This window comes from Pezoporus wallicus, unplaced genomic scaffold (genome assembly GCF_028554395.1).
Source record: "Pezoporus wallicus isolate ANWC-B61680 ecotype Strahan unplaced genomic scaffold, APGP_CSIRO_Pwel_v1 contig_1035, whole genome shotgun sequence".
Lineage (NCBI taxonomy): Eukaryota > Metazoa > Chordata > Aves > Psittaciformes > Psittacidae > Pezoporus > Pezoporus wallicus.
This window is the reverse complement of record NW_026636811.1, coordinates 150,102-167,009: the sequence shown is the minus strand read 5'-3', so window position 1 is coordinate 167,009 and position 16,908 is coordinate 150,102. Positions and strand designations below refer to the sequence as shown.

General features: G+C 43.8%; 1 protein-coding gene across 1 annotated transcript in view; it reads left to right on the top strand.

The window, feature by feature from the left end:
* The first annotated feature begins 287 nt into the window (after nucleotides 1-287).
* Nucleotides 288-16,908, top strand: part of RNF11 (ring finger protein 11) — a 32,958-nt gene continuing 16,337 nt past the window's right edge. The window contains exon 1 of the mRNA XM_057401774.1: nucleotides 288-913. Within this exon, the coding sequence (XP_057257757.1) occupies nucleotides 791-913 (123 nt within the window). The 5' untranslated portion in view covers nucleotides 288-790. The remainder of the gene's footprint in view (nucleotides 914-16,908) is intronic.

Here is a 16,908-nt window from a genome sequence, read left to right as displayed (position 1 = left end):
CCCTGAGCGACAACCCAGCGGCGTACCACCCACCGGGGAAGGCCCCTTGGCCTTACACACCCCACAAGCCGACCCGGGGTGGTGCGGAGTACCGAGGACAGGGATGTCCCTGCAGCTGCAGCCGCCGCCCGCCCTCCGCCGGTGCGGGACGGCCTTCCCGCTCCACCATGCCCGGAAAACAAACACAAACACAGCGCTCCGGGGGTGGAGCCAAGCGGCACCACCATTTTGGGGCCGGGGGGAAGCTCCGCCGCCCCACAGGAGACGGCAGGCGGCTCGTGCCGCCGATTCGCTTCCCTTCGCCCCGCCACAGGCGGGCAGGGCTTCCCCTCTGTGGGGCTGGGCACGGCGAAGCGGGGCTTCGCGGCTGCTAACCTGGCCCGGTGGGGAGGAGTGAGAGGAGGAGCCAGGGCGGCCTGTGCGACAAAGCCCAGTGCGCAGGGAGCTGGTGACCAGGAAGCAGAACAGCGCCGGGCTGCCGTGGGGAGGGCGGACCCCACCGGAGCCCGCTGCCTCACGCCGCCCCTCCGGGGGGTGGGAGGCCAGTCCTGCCGCCCCCCCCGGCTCGGGGGTCGGGGCGGCTGTGGAGCGAAGCGGGAGGCGGCTGGGCTGCTGCTGTTGCTGCTAAGCCGCTTAGGGCCGGGGCTGGCATGAGCCTCCCCGGCGGGGCGGCTGCGGGCTGCGCGCTGCGGCGGGGAGGCTGAGGGCGCGGAGCCGCCGCCGGCGGGGGCTGGCGGTCCGTTCCTGAGGAGGAGACGGCGGAGGGGGAGCCCCGTGCCCCGGGGGGAAGATGGGGAACTGCCTCAAGTCCCCCACTTCGGATGACATCTCGCTGCTTCACGAGTCCCAGTCGGACAGGGCCAGCTACGGGGACGGGGCTGAGCCGGATCAGGAGCCGCCGCCGCCATATCAGGTAGGGGATGGGGCGGGCAGCGCCTCCGCCGCGGCGAGCGGAGGCCGGTGGCCTCCGGGGGGGACAACGGGAGTCGGCGGGGATCTGGGTAGGACGCTGAGGAGAGGGGAGCGGTGCAGCCGCCAGGCCGCTCGCCCTGAGAGCCGGGCCGAGGCCGCCGCCGCTCCTGCGCTGGGCGGCCGCCCGAACCTCTCCCTTTCCGCTCACACGTAGAGGGGGGGAAGCCGCTTTGTCTGCTCCAGTCTGGCAGCTTGGGCCTCCCGGCAGGCGGGACTCGAGGTTCCGGCGGGGAGCGCCAGGCGGGCCGGGCCCGTTGCAGGGCGGGAGGCGGCCGCGGGGTCCCAGAGGAGGAGGATGGAGGGGGGGAACAGGCCGGTCCGTCCGGTGCCGCGTCCTTTGTCGCCTGCCCGCGGTGACATCACTGTCTGGCGGTGCGCTGTTCGGTGGCGCTCCGGCACCGGGACCGCGGGTGCCTGCACCGCCCGGGCTTTGTCCCGGCGGGTTCGCCGCAGCCTGGGCTCCACTCCCGTATTTTTAGCAGCATCTGATCCCCTAGTAAGTAACTGTCCCAGCGCAGCGGATCCTATTTCCCTCGGCCGTGTGGGGCACCCGCAGGGAAGTATGTCCCATTGTTCGGGTTTTTCCCCGTCGCTGAGAATGTTAATCCACATTTTTATGACGAGTCAGACGGGGGAAAAATACCAACCGCACAAAAAAGCCCGGTATTTCCTTATATCGCTTTCCTCACAGTGGAGGATAACGCTGGTGTGGAGTGGTGATGGTCTTGGCCGCTTCTCGGAGGGATGGCCATGGAAAGGGGAAGATTAACTTGGGGCTGCACTTGCCTGCTGTTTGTGGTTCGATGATGGGACGTTGGAACAGGCTGCCCAGAGAAGCTGTGGCTGCCCCATCCCTGGCAGTGTTCAAGGCAGGGGGTTGGAACTGGATGAGATTTAAGGTTCTTTCCAAACCATTCCATGATCTCTGTTCCCATATATAGAAATGTATATCATAGAATCTTATGGCCCGAAACAAGCCATTTACAGTAAATGGTTGTGCAGCACTAAAAATGAAGAGGAAAATAATAATCTAGTGGTATAACTGCACATCTTAACAGTATTTTCCAGTCCATGACAATGGGATATGTTCCAGAGAAATCTATAAGAATATCAATTGAGACTTGAATTCTGGAGGGTGACAGGAGAGCTCTCTGTTTTCTAGGATGGGAGTCATTCAGTAGTTGTAGACCTTGACATGTAATTAACAAAATTGCAGGAAGCATTTAGTCGGGCAGACGTGTAATCTACAAATGCTTTGACAAGTTCAAGAATTACAGCCCTGATAGGAAGCCCTATAAAGGCTGAAGAGAAGCCTCACACATAGCAGCCCTGGCTGGGGCAGTGAAGCTGTGCTGGTATTGCTTGGCAGTGTGTGCCTGTTGGTTTTGTTTGGGTGCAAAAGCTTGTCATTAGAATAAATTTCATGATGTGGGGATTTCCCCCCCCCCCCCCCTTGAATTCTGAACTAAGTCTGCTGAACTCCAGTAAATAGAAAGTGCTTGGTGGCAGATTAAGTACTTTTTAATGGTTGTGGTGTTCTAAATTAAGCCTGAATTGTCCATGCAGTTTAGGAATGCATCCTATTTTTGTCGAATTGACATATAAAGTTTGACTGTTCTATTTATTGCATTTACATCTGTGATTCTAGGCAGCTGTGTAAATTTGGTTTATTTCCCTTTCCCCCCTTTGAAAGCTACCTGTTACCTCTGATAAGAGACACAAATTAAGTATATGCCTTCTGCCTTCTCGTGTGGATTTCGGTGTAAATAAGTATTCTTCCTTCATTTTTTGTTTAATTACTGCTTTTTTTTTCTTGGTGAAGAACTTCTTGTTCATAAGTGTGGATGATTGACTGAGAACATAGTAGACAATAAAATAAATGAACCTACAGGTGTCTATTATCGAATGAGTGTATTCATAGCAAAACTTCTCATGCTTGAATAGAGCTGTGTAGCATCTGATGTGCCCACAGGCACTTGGCTGTCTCGAACATCTCCATGTCTGTCCTGAAAACCTTTTGCTGATCCTAGCAATTTCTAATGTTTCACTGTAAGGTAGCATTTGTGTCTGTCTCGATCAAATTCAAAGCTATTTTTTCCACAGATTTTTTAAACACAACGGTTTGTGACTGGGGGCAAAAAAAGGGCCTTACCTATAATATTATGCAGGATTTCATGCACTTTGCGGCTGAGGGGATGTATAATTTCAAATCTGAGAATTGTACAAGGTGCACAAGCCAAACATCAAACAATTACTTGCGTTCTGTTATTGCTGTTGTGCTAGCAACAGGTCACTCTCTTGTTTCAACTTTCAAGTGGCAGCTTGGATTCAGTGTTACAAAAGGGAATTTAGGAGTTTTGTCCTCGTTTGCGAGAATTTCTTCTTTTACAGTGTCTTGACCAGAACTAAAGTGGTTATGTAGACATTAGGAAAGAAAGAAAAGGATAAAATGCATTTGAAAATCTGTGGCATTTAGCAGTGTATGTGGGGAAACTGGGAGCTGAACAATTTGAAACTGAACTACTGAAATTTCAGCTGTAAAGTGGATGTATTTTAGAAGAGAATAAAATCTGGTATATTTCCTTTGCTCAGGTTTGCAGCAGTGATGTGTCAACTTCCTGGGTAGATCTTGCAAGGTATGAGAACTAGGAGAAGAAAGCTTGTTGGGTGAAGATACACAGTTGTAGAAAATCTGTATTATTTTGACATTTAAAACGCTTGTTCATCTTCTGTGACAGGGTTGTGCCATGGGTATCCATATGGGAATTTTATTAAGCTGTAGTTTTTATTTAGCTATTGATTTCTAACCACAAAATGCGCCCCCAATAATCATTTCAGTATTGCATGTCAAATCTCTTTTATCAGTGAGTGCTATTGAATTGCGTGTGTGAAATTCCTGCTTCCAAAAGGGAGATTGAAAACTGGATTGGCAATGTGGGCACATGGAGCAGCAGGGAATATAATTTCCCTTCAGAGGCTGTGCATATACCTGTCTCTGCTCTCAGTTTCTGTGGCAGTACATGTTGCAAGCTACAGCAGAAAGGCTTCAGAGGAAGCATCTTTTTAAACAGGTATCTGAGTTAATGAGAAAGTGGTCCATTAAAGCAGCAGACATTTTCTAGTGCATGGAGCTTAATGGCTAGCATGGGAAATAATTAAAACACACCAAAGGGAAAAAAAAAGTGTATTTATGTGGTGGGGAGAAAGGAATTGATTTCAAAAGTAGACCAACATTTTCATAGGCAGATGCTAATTTTGGATGCCTCCATTTTAGAACGCAGAAATTACAACTGTTTTTTTTTTTTAAGTGCTAAGCACATGCAACTCCATTTTTAACCAGTGAATCTGTGATGAAGAAAGAGTTAGCCTTGGTTTTGTTTTTTCTCAAGCCCTCAGAATTGAGTTTGCTTTCAAGTTTGTTTTCTTTTTCTGTGTACAACTTCTTTGCCATCTGTTGGCAATATGCCTTCTGCTGGTTTTCCATAAAAGTTCACTGTTTTTTTCTAGTTTATCTTACTTCTAGTAGTTCTTAGACTTTATTTTGCAGAACAGATGTGCCCCTTTTCTTAGTCCTTGTTTCCCATTTCTGTTCTTAAATAGTCCTGTAATAGTTGCAGGAAATAGTTTGCCAGTTTATCAGACTTTGGAATTTCAGTTAAGCACAGAACATTTTACATCTTTTCACCCTAAGTTTCTACAAGGTACTACTGTGAACAAAGTATACTGCAGTCTTCTGAAAAAGATGTATACCGCTTGCTAAATTAATAAGCTAAAAGTGTGAGACATAAATGCATGTTCTTGGTATTGATACTGAACTCATAAAAGCATGCTTGATATGTTGATGTGCAGATAGGCTAAGAAAATACTTTACCTGAAGAGATCCAAAGTGTGCTCCAGTGCTCAGTACCACCCTGTGTTGTCTTACACATGCAGATAAAATGTTTCCGTGGATCTAATGGATTTTTTTTGTGGGGGGATTAATTTAAAACCTTTTCATCTGGATATTCCTTTGATGAGGCTGTAGGCACAAAATAAGAAGAGATGTCACAGACACGAGCTTAACCCAGTGTTGTGCTCCCATAACATTCCAGAAGCTGTTGGGGACCGCAGTTTTTGAAAGCGCGATTTAGGATGTCTCAAGGCCTCTCCTAAACTGAGGCTACTGCAATAGCTTCCTTGGGCTTCCTCTGTTAACTGAGTGTAACCTCAGTTAACCTAATAAGCACTGTATCCTCATCCCCATCTGTTTGTCTTGTTGTACTTTGTTCCAGCCAACCCCAGTTCAGGGAGGTGGCACAGCAGCCTGTGATGATGGTGCACTGGGTCCCTACTTAGTCACACTCTGGGATCCTCTCAGCCTGAGCACAATCGTGAGCTTATCCAAGACACTGAAGAAATCCCCATTTTGAACAGTCAGAAAATGTTCTTGAAATAGTCTGCTGAGTTTCTGTGTGCAGTGTGCCCCTGGGGATGCATGTGTTGGATATATTTTGCTCAACAGAGGAAAAAACCCTTTTATTATGCTCATCATGAATCAGATAATCTATTACATCAATGTTCTGATGCTGTCTTTTCAAAGGCATGGTAATTAGTATCATTATAAATTGCAAACCAAATTAATTCTGATATAGGAGTTGCACTCATTTATAGAAACATCCATACAAAATTCTCTTGTGCCACAAATGAAATGATTTATGATCTGTTATTGCACGTATTGTACAAGAAGGAAGACTACGGTAGTATAACATGTTATAATTTAACGTTGAGTGGTTCTGCAAAGCTAGAACCAGAACTGCTATATATTGGAACAGCATAAGAGGAGGAAAGCTGCAGTGGGAAAACATTACATAAAGACAGCTATCCATGAACAAAAGCAAACAAATGAGTAAGTTTACTTTCATTTAAGAGAAATGAGTCTATTTAAAAATTGCCTAGGCAGCTCTTGCTCTTTTCTCTGCTTGTTCTCCACATCTCAGTGATGACGTGCATAAATTACAGTTACGTTTGTGGATGTGAACTGAAGCACTGCTCCAGTCCACAATTCATCTTGGTGGAAACTTCAAAGGGCTTCAGAAAAGTGTGTGCCTTTGTTGGTGTGTTGCTGGCTGGTGCCTTCTGGCAGCACTGCCCTAGATGGAGATCAGCTTCAGTGAGAAGAGAGAGTGATGGAGGAGCTGACGTTGAGTTTTCTGAGTGGATAAGGAATGGTAGAGTGGGACAGTGACGTTTTTTGTTTACGTATTTTCAAGAATAAGATTGCTTAAGCTAACTTATATAACTCATTCTCAGAAATGAACAAGTGCTTGAGTGGAATTCTGGAATAATATCTCTCACTGAGGAAAGATAAAGCACTAAATGATAAAGTAATTCCTGATAAACAGGTATGATACAATTTAGACGACTGCATTCGAAAAGTCTGTAAGTCCCCCATGTCTTATGGTGCAGTTCTGATAAATTACTTGTATATGCAAATCAATAATTTATTAATGTCTATATAGGGATATACAGTTCTTTTATTCAGACAGTAATGAAATATACATAATACAATGAACTTCATTGTGATAGCATTCAAGATTATTTGGCTAGTAAACAATATTCCATGACACTTCTTACTCCTTCCATGTCTGAAGAACTTTGCAAGTAGTCTGGAGAATTGTATTTCTGGTAGTCAGTGCTATGTGGAAAACTTCCTGAGGGTGCTAAGTCTGACTTCCTTTCTTGATAACAGTTAGAGAAAACTGTGCACCTGTATTTCCTGTCTTAATGCATGCTGGTTTCAGCAAAACCTGCCAGGCTGGCTGATTGGTGCCTGGGGAGGGCAAGGGGAGAAGAGAGGAAGGAAGGCAAACCTGAAGATAAAAGGTATCAGATGATATCAGAGTTAGATAACTTCAGTCTTGAAAATACCCATTCATAAACAGTTTTTAACGACTACTGTAATTCTTTGCTTAAAATAGATTTTTGACTGCAGTTGGTCAAAGTGGGAAACGGGAAGTGTATGCTGATGTTTGAGATCTCTGTGTTATCATCTTTCTATTATGAAAATTAGAACAGTTTCTAGACTGTCTGTTGTTGAGTCGGCGGTTGTTAAAGCTCTGTTCCTAACCGTTCTGGCCAGGAGACTTTTATTCCAAGAGGAATAAAGAAGAGAATGTTTATAATCACATTTGTGCTTCGGTACTGCTTGCTGTTCTACATGGATTTCGGCAAGAAATGTTGTCAGTTGGATCAAGATGCTACTCAAGGCCCATCCCTGTTTTCCTGTGTCCCTGTTCATCACATCAGCAAAGAAAAGAAGCTTGGTTTAATGAGCACTTCTGTGGACTCTGGTAATGGTTTTAGTCAAACTGGTTGCCGAATGTAAGGTCAAGAAACTAAAAATAACACCACTTGCAAGTGACAGACTTGTCTTCCAGTCTTTGTGCATGTCCTTGTTATTGCCTCCCTGTGGGCACGCAGAGAGAAACGTATTTATATTTTGAAGAGGTAATGGTCTGTGGAATAGACTAAAGCAAATCAGCCGTGACACTTCTATGAGCTAATGAAACAGTTTCTAAGAGACCAAAGAATTACAAAATGAGCAGGTTTTTAGGGATGTCATGGCTGAGTTAGAATAAAACCTCTTCAGGGGAAAAAGCTGAAAAGTCACCGTTCTCTGACTTCAAAAGGCAAAGCAAGCTTCAGTCCTGATTTAGTCTATGAGAGATATTTTCCCTGACATTGTAAAGGTTTCAGAAGTGAAGATGTGTCCTTCCTGAAGGTAGGGTACACTTTTGTAGAAGATGCTATCTTCTTGTCCTGCCAGCCTCTTGAGGGGGCAGCTGCAGCAGTGACCTTTCCCAGCAGAGCTAGAGTCATGTGTAGCTTCTTGCTGGGTAAAACTGCGCTGTGGACTTCACCCAAAAAAACCTCCCACTCCCAAAATGAAACTAAACAAAATCCACCAAAAAAATCACTCTAGCAGCGCTAGCTTAAGCTATTGTCAGTCATAGTTCAGTTTGTAGCTTTTTGCAGATCACTGGTCTGTGCTTCAGTTTCCTTACAGTAATATAAGGAGTAAAAGAGTAATAAACTTTATCTTTAGTGCAGGCATGCTTGGTAATTTAATTCATGTTTGTAAAGTGTTCCACAGTAATTTGATTGTGATAAAATAATATTCCTCCATTACAAAATGAACCTCTGCAGGAGTTTGCAACAAACCTGCTGATGTAAAGAGGGAGCTTTATCGGGAGATCTGTTTAAGGCAGCAGATAAGTCTCCTAAAATCTGTTTTGGAATCTGAGAGTTCAGCACTTATTTGGCAGCCCATGTTCCAGATGCTCAATTAGTAGGAATGAAGAGGCCATGGAGATGGTAATAAGAAATCTTGCTTAATCAGGATGATGAATCCTCATTATGCTGGGAGATTGTGTGTTCTTTCAGGCAAGCCAACCCAAACAAGCAGTACCTCCCTCCCCAAAAATCTAGGACCACCATGTGTTTAGGAAGCTCTTGTACTTCCCGTACGTACCACTGGCTCATTTCTGGGATGTGCAGCTGTTGCTGGCCGTACATCTGGACTTCAGTTTCTGAACCATGGAGAACAAAGTAGTTTTATGTTTTGAAGAGATAATGATCTGTGGAATGGACTAAAGCAAATCAACCATGACTTTCCTATGAACTAATGAAACAATTTCCAAGAGGCCAAACGGTTCTAGAGAGCGGTTGTTTTATTTACCAGTCCTCTGTAGGAATCCGCCAGCCGCTCTGTTTCTCATCAGTCAAGAAGAAAGTCAGAATGCTGGTGGCATAAAAGCTGCTGGGCCATGATCCACGCGCAGTGACATGGACAAACAGCAGATGCGGGCAGCAACTGGAGGAGGAGATAAAAGAACCGTCCTTCCAACCGCAGTTGCGTCAGCCAAATCACAACCAGCTGGTTTATTGCATCGGGCATTTCTGCTGATCCACCAGAACGCCGCACACACGTGTGTGCACGCATAGCATTGTATCAAAGGCTGGGCTGGTTTTTGTGCGTTCTCATCCTGCCTCTGTTTTTAGCCACTGGTTTAAGTTTAGGGATGATGTAGACCTGAGGTGCCCCGGGGAGGACTGAAATTGTTGGAAGAATAAAAGAAACTGTGACTCAGGAAATTCAGTTCTTCCCTTAGCCCCAGCATGCAGTGATGAATGTGCAGACTATTATCCCTGCAATACTGAACCTGTTTCCCTTGATCATGTTTTTTTGGACACTGGAGAGTCCTCTGTGTCCTCTCATCTGCTTTTTCCCCACTCAGAGCATTTCTAGAGGCATTGCTCAGAAGCAGTTCTTCTTTGTAGTTCACTGAACTCCAAGGCCAAAATGCCTTTGAAGATGAGTAAGGCACAGCCTCATTCTCAATCAAAGACAAATCTCAGCTGGCTGACGATGCTGAGTTTTCCAGTGCTTGGGATTATAGCTAGTCCATGTGCCATTAGAGTTTGGACTGCTGAGAAAGGTCCCAGAAGCATCAAGGAAACGCCTGGTTTATGACTAATAAAATTTAATGAAGCTGTGTGAATATCCAGTGGTAAGCAAAAATCATTCAGTCAGTGCTGGTTTGGACAAAAGCAAGGAATCTGCTATCTTGCAGCCATGATTAAAACCATCAAATTTACTAGATACTGCCAGTTTCTAATCTTTGTCTGGGCAAAACTGATTAAAAAAGACAGACTAGACTATAACCCAGAAATATATCTGTAATATAGCTGTATATACTTGGACAGTAGTTCTGTAGAGACTGTAAGGTTTCCCTGTAGTCCTCACCACTAACACTCTGCATGGCTCTCCCGATGATTTGTATGCAAGCTCTAGCCAGAAGGAAATGGAGCAATATTTATCTGACTTGATTTATTCCCCTAAGGTGCATCTTGGTAGTGGGGGATACAAATCTCTCATGAGTCAGTGTGCAAATGTTGCAGAATTGGATGAGGCTGGGTGCTCTTGCCCTTTCTGTTTCAGAGCTGTGGGAGACTTATCTAAGAGATCAGAGTACATCAGATTCTGTTATTTCAGTATCTGTGGGACAGTATAATGCATGACTACTCTGGGATGGTGCCCGTGTCTGACTTTCATTCATCACTGTAATTAAACTCAGATACAGAGTTTGTTCTGTGCACTGAACGTTTATCACAGCATTTTATTAATATGGTTGTCGAAATCTGTGGTTCAAACGTAGCATAATTTTGCAGTGTAGATTGAGACCAGTATTTATTTTGCCTGAATAAAGTAATAGTATTTAGAATGCAGAAAGAGAAGTTAATTGCTTTCAGGTTTTGAGCACAGGTGCAAGCATTGCTTTAATGCAGAAGTACCAAACTGCGAAACTGGTTTGGTCTGTACTGTTGCTTAACAGAAAGCAGTTACCTACTGTATTCAGTGGAAACTGTATAAAAGTCTCAGATCAGCAAACTAATGCTCTAAATTCAGGTTTAGTTAAGACACTGAAATTAATATTTTAACACCAGAAGACTTTATGCTCTGTAATAGTACTTGCTTAATTACTGTTGCCAGTTTCTGATGTTTGGGGATTTCCCTTTGTTTTGTGTTTAGGTATTATGATTTGTATTGCAGTTGCATGTATTTATCTTCAGTTTAGCTTATGAAATATGACCAAGTCATTGCTGTAGTGTCGCAGAGTTCTGTAATATTGAATCTATATACTTGGAGACCTTAGGGCAGTTGTGAATTGTCTAATAGAGAGTGTCATACTTGAAAGTATATTGCCCTTCTTGGAAGGAAACAGTATCACTTTTAAAATTCAGGCAAAACTACTCAATTTAAATTAGCTGTCAATTGTTTTCTAGGTTAGTGCTTTTTTCACCTCTTAGTTCCTGAGTCTCTGGAGCTCTGGGCTATTTTTGCAATGCTCACGAGAGCTGATAAAATCCCTGTAGTCACTGAACTGACAACACAGGTTCACACCTCTACTTGGCAATTTTGGGGGATCTGCAAATCAGAAACTAGTAAGAAGTGCTGCATAGGTAGTATTACCCTAAGGTCTGTCCCTGCCTAAGGGTAGTCCTCTGCCTGCCCTGATAGAAGCAGGCATTTTTAGCTAATGGCATCCACGTGATGCTGCAGTGGTTATGATGGCCAGGTACCCTGGGTTGAGTTAGATAGCGGCCTTTGACCCAAACCTGAGTGATATGCTCGGTTGCTCTCCCAATCCACCCTCAACTGAAAGTGGTAATGTGGTAGTTAATCCATCAGAGTGGAGTCTTACGATGACTCGCCTGGAACTCTGCTGGGTTGTATATAATCCTTCCAGCCGGTCATCTGTAAGAACCAAAAATGAGGTGGAAGGAGGGATTTTACTTGATGTCTGAATTTAGACAAACTCTCTGGAATTTCAAAGAATTGGAGTTTTATTTGTTTTACTGTGTGACTAAACTACCATGAGTAAGTTTACCGAAGAGTGCTCATTCTTTTTGTAAATACAGTGGGTTTCTTGGTTTACAATAGATGGAGTCAAGGCGTTTAGAGATAGTGTTTAATGACTAACTAGTTTTATTTTTAAACATACTATTCACACAAAATGTCATGCTTCAAGTAATCTTTGTTTTCCTCTGCAAACCATATTCTTGTTCAGTGAGTAACCTGTTTTTTCATACTTCCCAGAAGAAGCAAGATGACCTAGATCTAGAGCTTCCTGGAGAGAAGTTCACTTCCCCCTATATATAGCTTCTCCTGAAGTGTCTTTATGTAGCTGCCACCTACTCTCAGCCGATAAACTGAGGAGAAAAGAACTATAGTTTTAGGCTGAAGTAGGAAAGGAGGGCGTGTTAATCCTTTGTCTTTTTTTTTTGATCTATTAAATCCATCTTGCAGGTATGCCACCAGCTGGATTCCAGCATGGTGCAGGCCACACTTCCAAGCTCCCGGCTGCAACATGCAGAACTTCATGTCTCTGCGTCTCCTGGATGTGCTGTGGCTGAGTAATGACCAATTACTTCTTGGTTAACGAGTGAATTGGATCATGCCTTTGTGTTGGCAGGAGTTTCTGCAGTGGACTCTGAACGTGATATCCTGGGGTCAGTGTGTTCTTTGCTCTGGTTGGATCGCGCAGATGGAGATTCCTCCAAGCAGTGCTGCTGGCACAGTGGTATTTTTATTGGAAAGCAAAAACTGGGAAAATGGTAGTAACAGCTATGTAGAAGATGCTACCAAACAGGCTGGTGGTGTTGAGGGATCAGAGAAGTGTTTCCATCTCAGGGTAACAAGTCAAATGTTGAAGAGTACTGTAGGTTGAGGGAAATTTGTCTGTCCCTTTGTTAGTGTAAGGCATTTTTTATAAATACAGGGGAGTTTATCTGAGTCAGTGCATCGGCAACTTAAGCTGTTTGGGTTTCTGCAGCCTTTCTGGGGAGAGGAGAATACTTTCTGTGTTCCTAAAGAAAGTGCTGCTGCGCAGGAGTGATTCCACTCCTGGGGCCTTTACCATACTGGGGATGGGTACCAGTGGAACCCACCGGTGGCCCTGTGTTGGGGTGTGCACATCTCTGGCACATGGCAAAACTGTCATCTGTGTTTGCTTAACTTGATTTGAGGCAGGATTCTGCTCCAGCACTTAAAAATAATGGCTTTGACAGGCACTGCTCGAGAGTGAATGCAGCCAAGGCCAAAGGAGAGGCTCTGGGGCTATCTCTGCAGCAGACCACAAGCTGAAACCAGGCGAAAATGTGGCGTGCCTCGTGATCAGCGGTGTGTGTTTCCATGTTTCTGGCTCAAGGAGGTCTGATCTAACCATCTGCTGCTGCCAAAAAGGATTGCTTTGCTTTTCCCTCCTGCTTTCCACTTGCAGCCGTGTGCTCTGCAGTTGTGACTTGGTGGCTTTGATGCTTATCTCATCCCTCAGTGAGTCAGCTTATACTCTTCAAGTGTCTGAAATGGGTGCTCCTGCTCTTATTTTCCTCCTGTCAGATTAGTGAACCCAAATGACTTCCTGGTGGTGAAAAACTTATCTGTACTCTGCCATCTACCTATTATGTCTTATTTTGTGACATCTCAGGGAAGGTCTAGAAGTGTCAGGTATAAGATGTATGCTATCACCACCAAATACTAAAGGATTTTTGACTTCTCCCTATTGCAGTTGAGGATCTCCTTGGTCTTAGTCCATGCATGCTCTGGTTTGCAGTTGAATATCTGATATTGGTTTGGGTAGTGAATGCATTGGGAATGGTCTGTAATGAGATGCAGTGTAAAAGTGCTATTTTGAACTTCGGTGGGATGGTGATTTCAGTTGGAGGGATTCTGTTGCTTCAGAGCAAATCTCTGATGTAGACAAAGCCTTAATTCTGTTTAATGTGGTTTTTTTTTTTTTAAAACAAAACAAAACCCCAACAAAACAGAATAAAAGAATGTAAATCTGTCTGCCACAACCACCTTTAAAGATGCTTGGATGCTTTTCCTCTCTATTTTCTTCTTTTTTAAAGAAGCTTCATTAGTGTATCTAACAGTTCATGAGTATATTTGGTTAAGTACAGGACAGGATGAAGCCTTTCACAGCCTGTTCATATTGCACAGCAGACTGTGGCATCTCTTGGGACACAACTAACTACAGTAATGTCATTCATCTGCATTGTGGGGTGCTGCTCTGCCTCTTTCCTCACACAAGCCTTCCAGTTACGACTCTATGGATAGTTTCCAAAGTCTGAACATAACTTGGCAAGCTTTGTCACTGCTGTTAGGAGTTTGATTACCTTTGTGCATATGTATGTGAGGACTGACAGTATATGTGGCTTTTAATAAAACAACTTCTCCGTTGTCTGTAATGTCTAGAATTAAGAAATTATACAAGTATGCAAATGCAAGAGCAGACATTAAGCTGGACACCTCAATTTGACTGTCCTGTTTTATACGTTGTGACTCCTTATTCTAATGTGGCGTCCCTCAGGAGAGGCCATTAGTTTCCTATTGAAGCCAGTCGTATTTAAAGCAAATAGAGGGGCAAAATCCTGTTTCAAGAAATGAATTTGGGAAGCTACCGCTTCTTCATGTGCCTGCTTATGCAGCATTAGCAGCACCTGTAATTTCTGTGGTAATGCCATGCATTTACATAACTCGAACCCTCTTGCTCAGTACCTTTCTATTTAGTTTTCTGGATTCAGAAGTAGTAATGGTGAACATGAGCAGTAATAAAAACAATCTTTACAGCTTTTTTTGCATCTCATAAACCAAGTTGTGCCAGGCTTAATTTTTGTCTTGGAGACCTACAAAAAACCCCCAAAAGCCACAGGAGGTGGGGCTGCTGGGGTGGGGAGCAACACCCTTCCTTGTCAGTCACCGATGGGTGAGCAGGTGGCCCAGGACGTTATCGGGGCTGTGTGGCACTGCAAAGCTGTTTTCTGAATGAGCTTGCTTGCTGTTGCTAATGTTTCCTTGGTTTATTTCACAAGATACGCTGGCTGGGTTTCAGTTTGAATACAGTAATGCGCTTCAGCTGGACAGAGCATAGCTATTTAAATTAGACCAATAGCTATTGCCCTTCCTCCTTTAAAAAGATGCAAGTAACACGTCCAACTGAAGTAAGACACATTTTTAAGGCCTCGATGCAGAATGGTTACTGTGTTCCAGCAATAAAGTGCCTGTATATCAACATGGAGTGCAGTAATCCCACATATACTTGCTCACTGATGACCTTGCATATTTTGCTTGCCACAGGCCAAATCCTCACCAGTGGTGCAGCTGCCTGGTGCTACTCAAGCAACACAAATGGGTTTATAAAGCTGGAGACTTCAGAACGTGCCAGAACCTCCAGCTAGCATACTGTCATCAGGATAAGCCTTTTAAAGGTCCTTTATTTTCATCTCTGCCTTCACTGCTGCTTCTACCTGTAGCTTGTGCTGCAGGAAACACAGTTTGGCCAAGAACCTTTGTGCTTCTGCCACAGGTTTCTTCCCCCAGTGCGCTTCTGAAAACTCAGCAGAGATCAACCCAGAATTGCTAATGGAAGATCATTTTATCCAGAAAGAATGATTTTATCCAAAAAGAAGTTCTTTTGCTTTTAGAGTTTCCTTATGTTAGTGCTTTCAATTTTATGTTAGTGTTTTAAATTCTAAATGTGGATGTGACAGTGTCTGCAGACGTTTATAATGGCATCAACAAAACGAGGCTCAGATTTAATGAGTGTTGTCGTCCATATTTGAATTAGCTTTGAGTTAAATATGACAAGCATTATTGCTAGTTGTTACGCTGCCTCATAGATTATATTAGAATCATAGAATCATTAATTTGGATAACAGCCCTGTTCAGCACAGTGTTGGAAATTGCATATTAACAAGCGTGTGAATTGGACTGTTTCCTGGTGTCTGTGAACAGAGAGATGTATGGATAGCTACATGTGTGCTCAGTGAAGTTATTTCCTGCATAGAATGTATGATTTAGCAAAGCGCTGGTCAAGTTTTTCCCTTACAACCCCTCCAGGGAGCCTCTTTTGTTGAACTGAGAACTAAGGCTCAAGAAGCTATTTCACAGTTCTAGATATCTATGGCAAACTTGGCCCTGTTATTCTTGTACCAACCAGATCTTTAGTTGTTTCTCTGATGTTTACTTCCCTGATTTATTTAGACATCAGTCCTGTATCCCTTTCAGCCTTTGTTTTCTTTTCTAGGCTAATGCTTCTATTTTTATTTTGTTTGTTAGTGGATGTGATATTCAGACAACTTGGTTTTCCTGAAAAACAGAATCTGTCTCGCCTGTAGTCAGTGCAACTAAAATGAAACAACAAAAAATGGAAAGAATATTAAAGTAGGGCATATTTTATGTGATTGAAGGATCACTAACTGTTTGTTGAATATCTTGCAGTGAATTTTGTCATGGTGACTGATGATGGGAGTCAAAGGCAATACTTTAAATCTGCAGAACATGCAGCTCAGAAGTCCAAGGGGCAAGTACCTTTTCATGCTCTGCTAGCCATTACCTTCTCTCATTGGGGTGAACCATTCCATAACATGATGAAGACCTTACCAGGAATGGAGCATTTCGTGAAGTGATTAAAAAAAAAATCAGGATCAGGCCTGTAAGTTATTTCAAGGCTAATTTCTGTACAGAGCTTCTTTAACCTGACTTGCCAGTCTGAAATTGCTCCATAGGGTACTTGCTGTAGGGCTTTCAGCAGATTTCATTTGATGAACCTGGGACTCATTTTTATCGAAGTTCATGGAGAAGGGTATGCCCAGCCCTTTTCTGCCCCCAAGGACACATCTAGAACTGCCCATCTCAGAAAATGGTTTATTTCTGCTTGTATTGTCTGATTCAAACCAACAAATTAAAGAACAGAAGAAATGTTTGCAGTAATTCTTGTTTGTGTCTTTACTGCAGTGGAAATCCCTCTGTAGGAAAGGAGGTATCCCAAATAAAGACAGGAATTCAGACTCATCTTGTTACCATGGCTGTTTGATTCAGATTACTCAGGAAATCTTTTAGTGTCCCCAGGGAAGCACCTTCCCCGACTTCACTTAACTCCAGCAGTCTGTAAGGAGACAAAGTGAGTTTTAGTTCTACAGGTCCTTGGACTTGGAGGAGTGTCACTAAATGCCATCTACTTCCCAGGCTACTCTGCTGCACCCGAACCTCTCAGAAATGCATTTGAGAGGTGTCCTTTTGGGGACTGTACAGTGAGGTGAAAAGTCTAGGATAACTAAAATACTTCTGTAGTAATTGCATGATGATATTTCTAAGTGGGGGTTGAGATGCAAGCAAGAAGCTGCTGCTTCTCTTCTCTTTGAGCCTATCTAGTTATTGCAGTTACCTCTGTAGTTACACCCTAATGACTCCGAAGGTGTGTTCTAGACTAAATGTCATAAAATAAACCTAAGAAACTCCCAGCTGTTTACTTGTGGCTGTGTGTACTGTTATTTATTTTTGGACACGATGACACACTGAATACCTCCAGATTTGCTGCCTCAAAGCTCAGT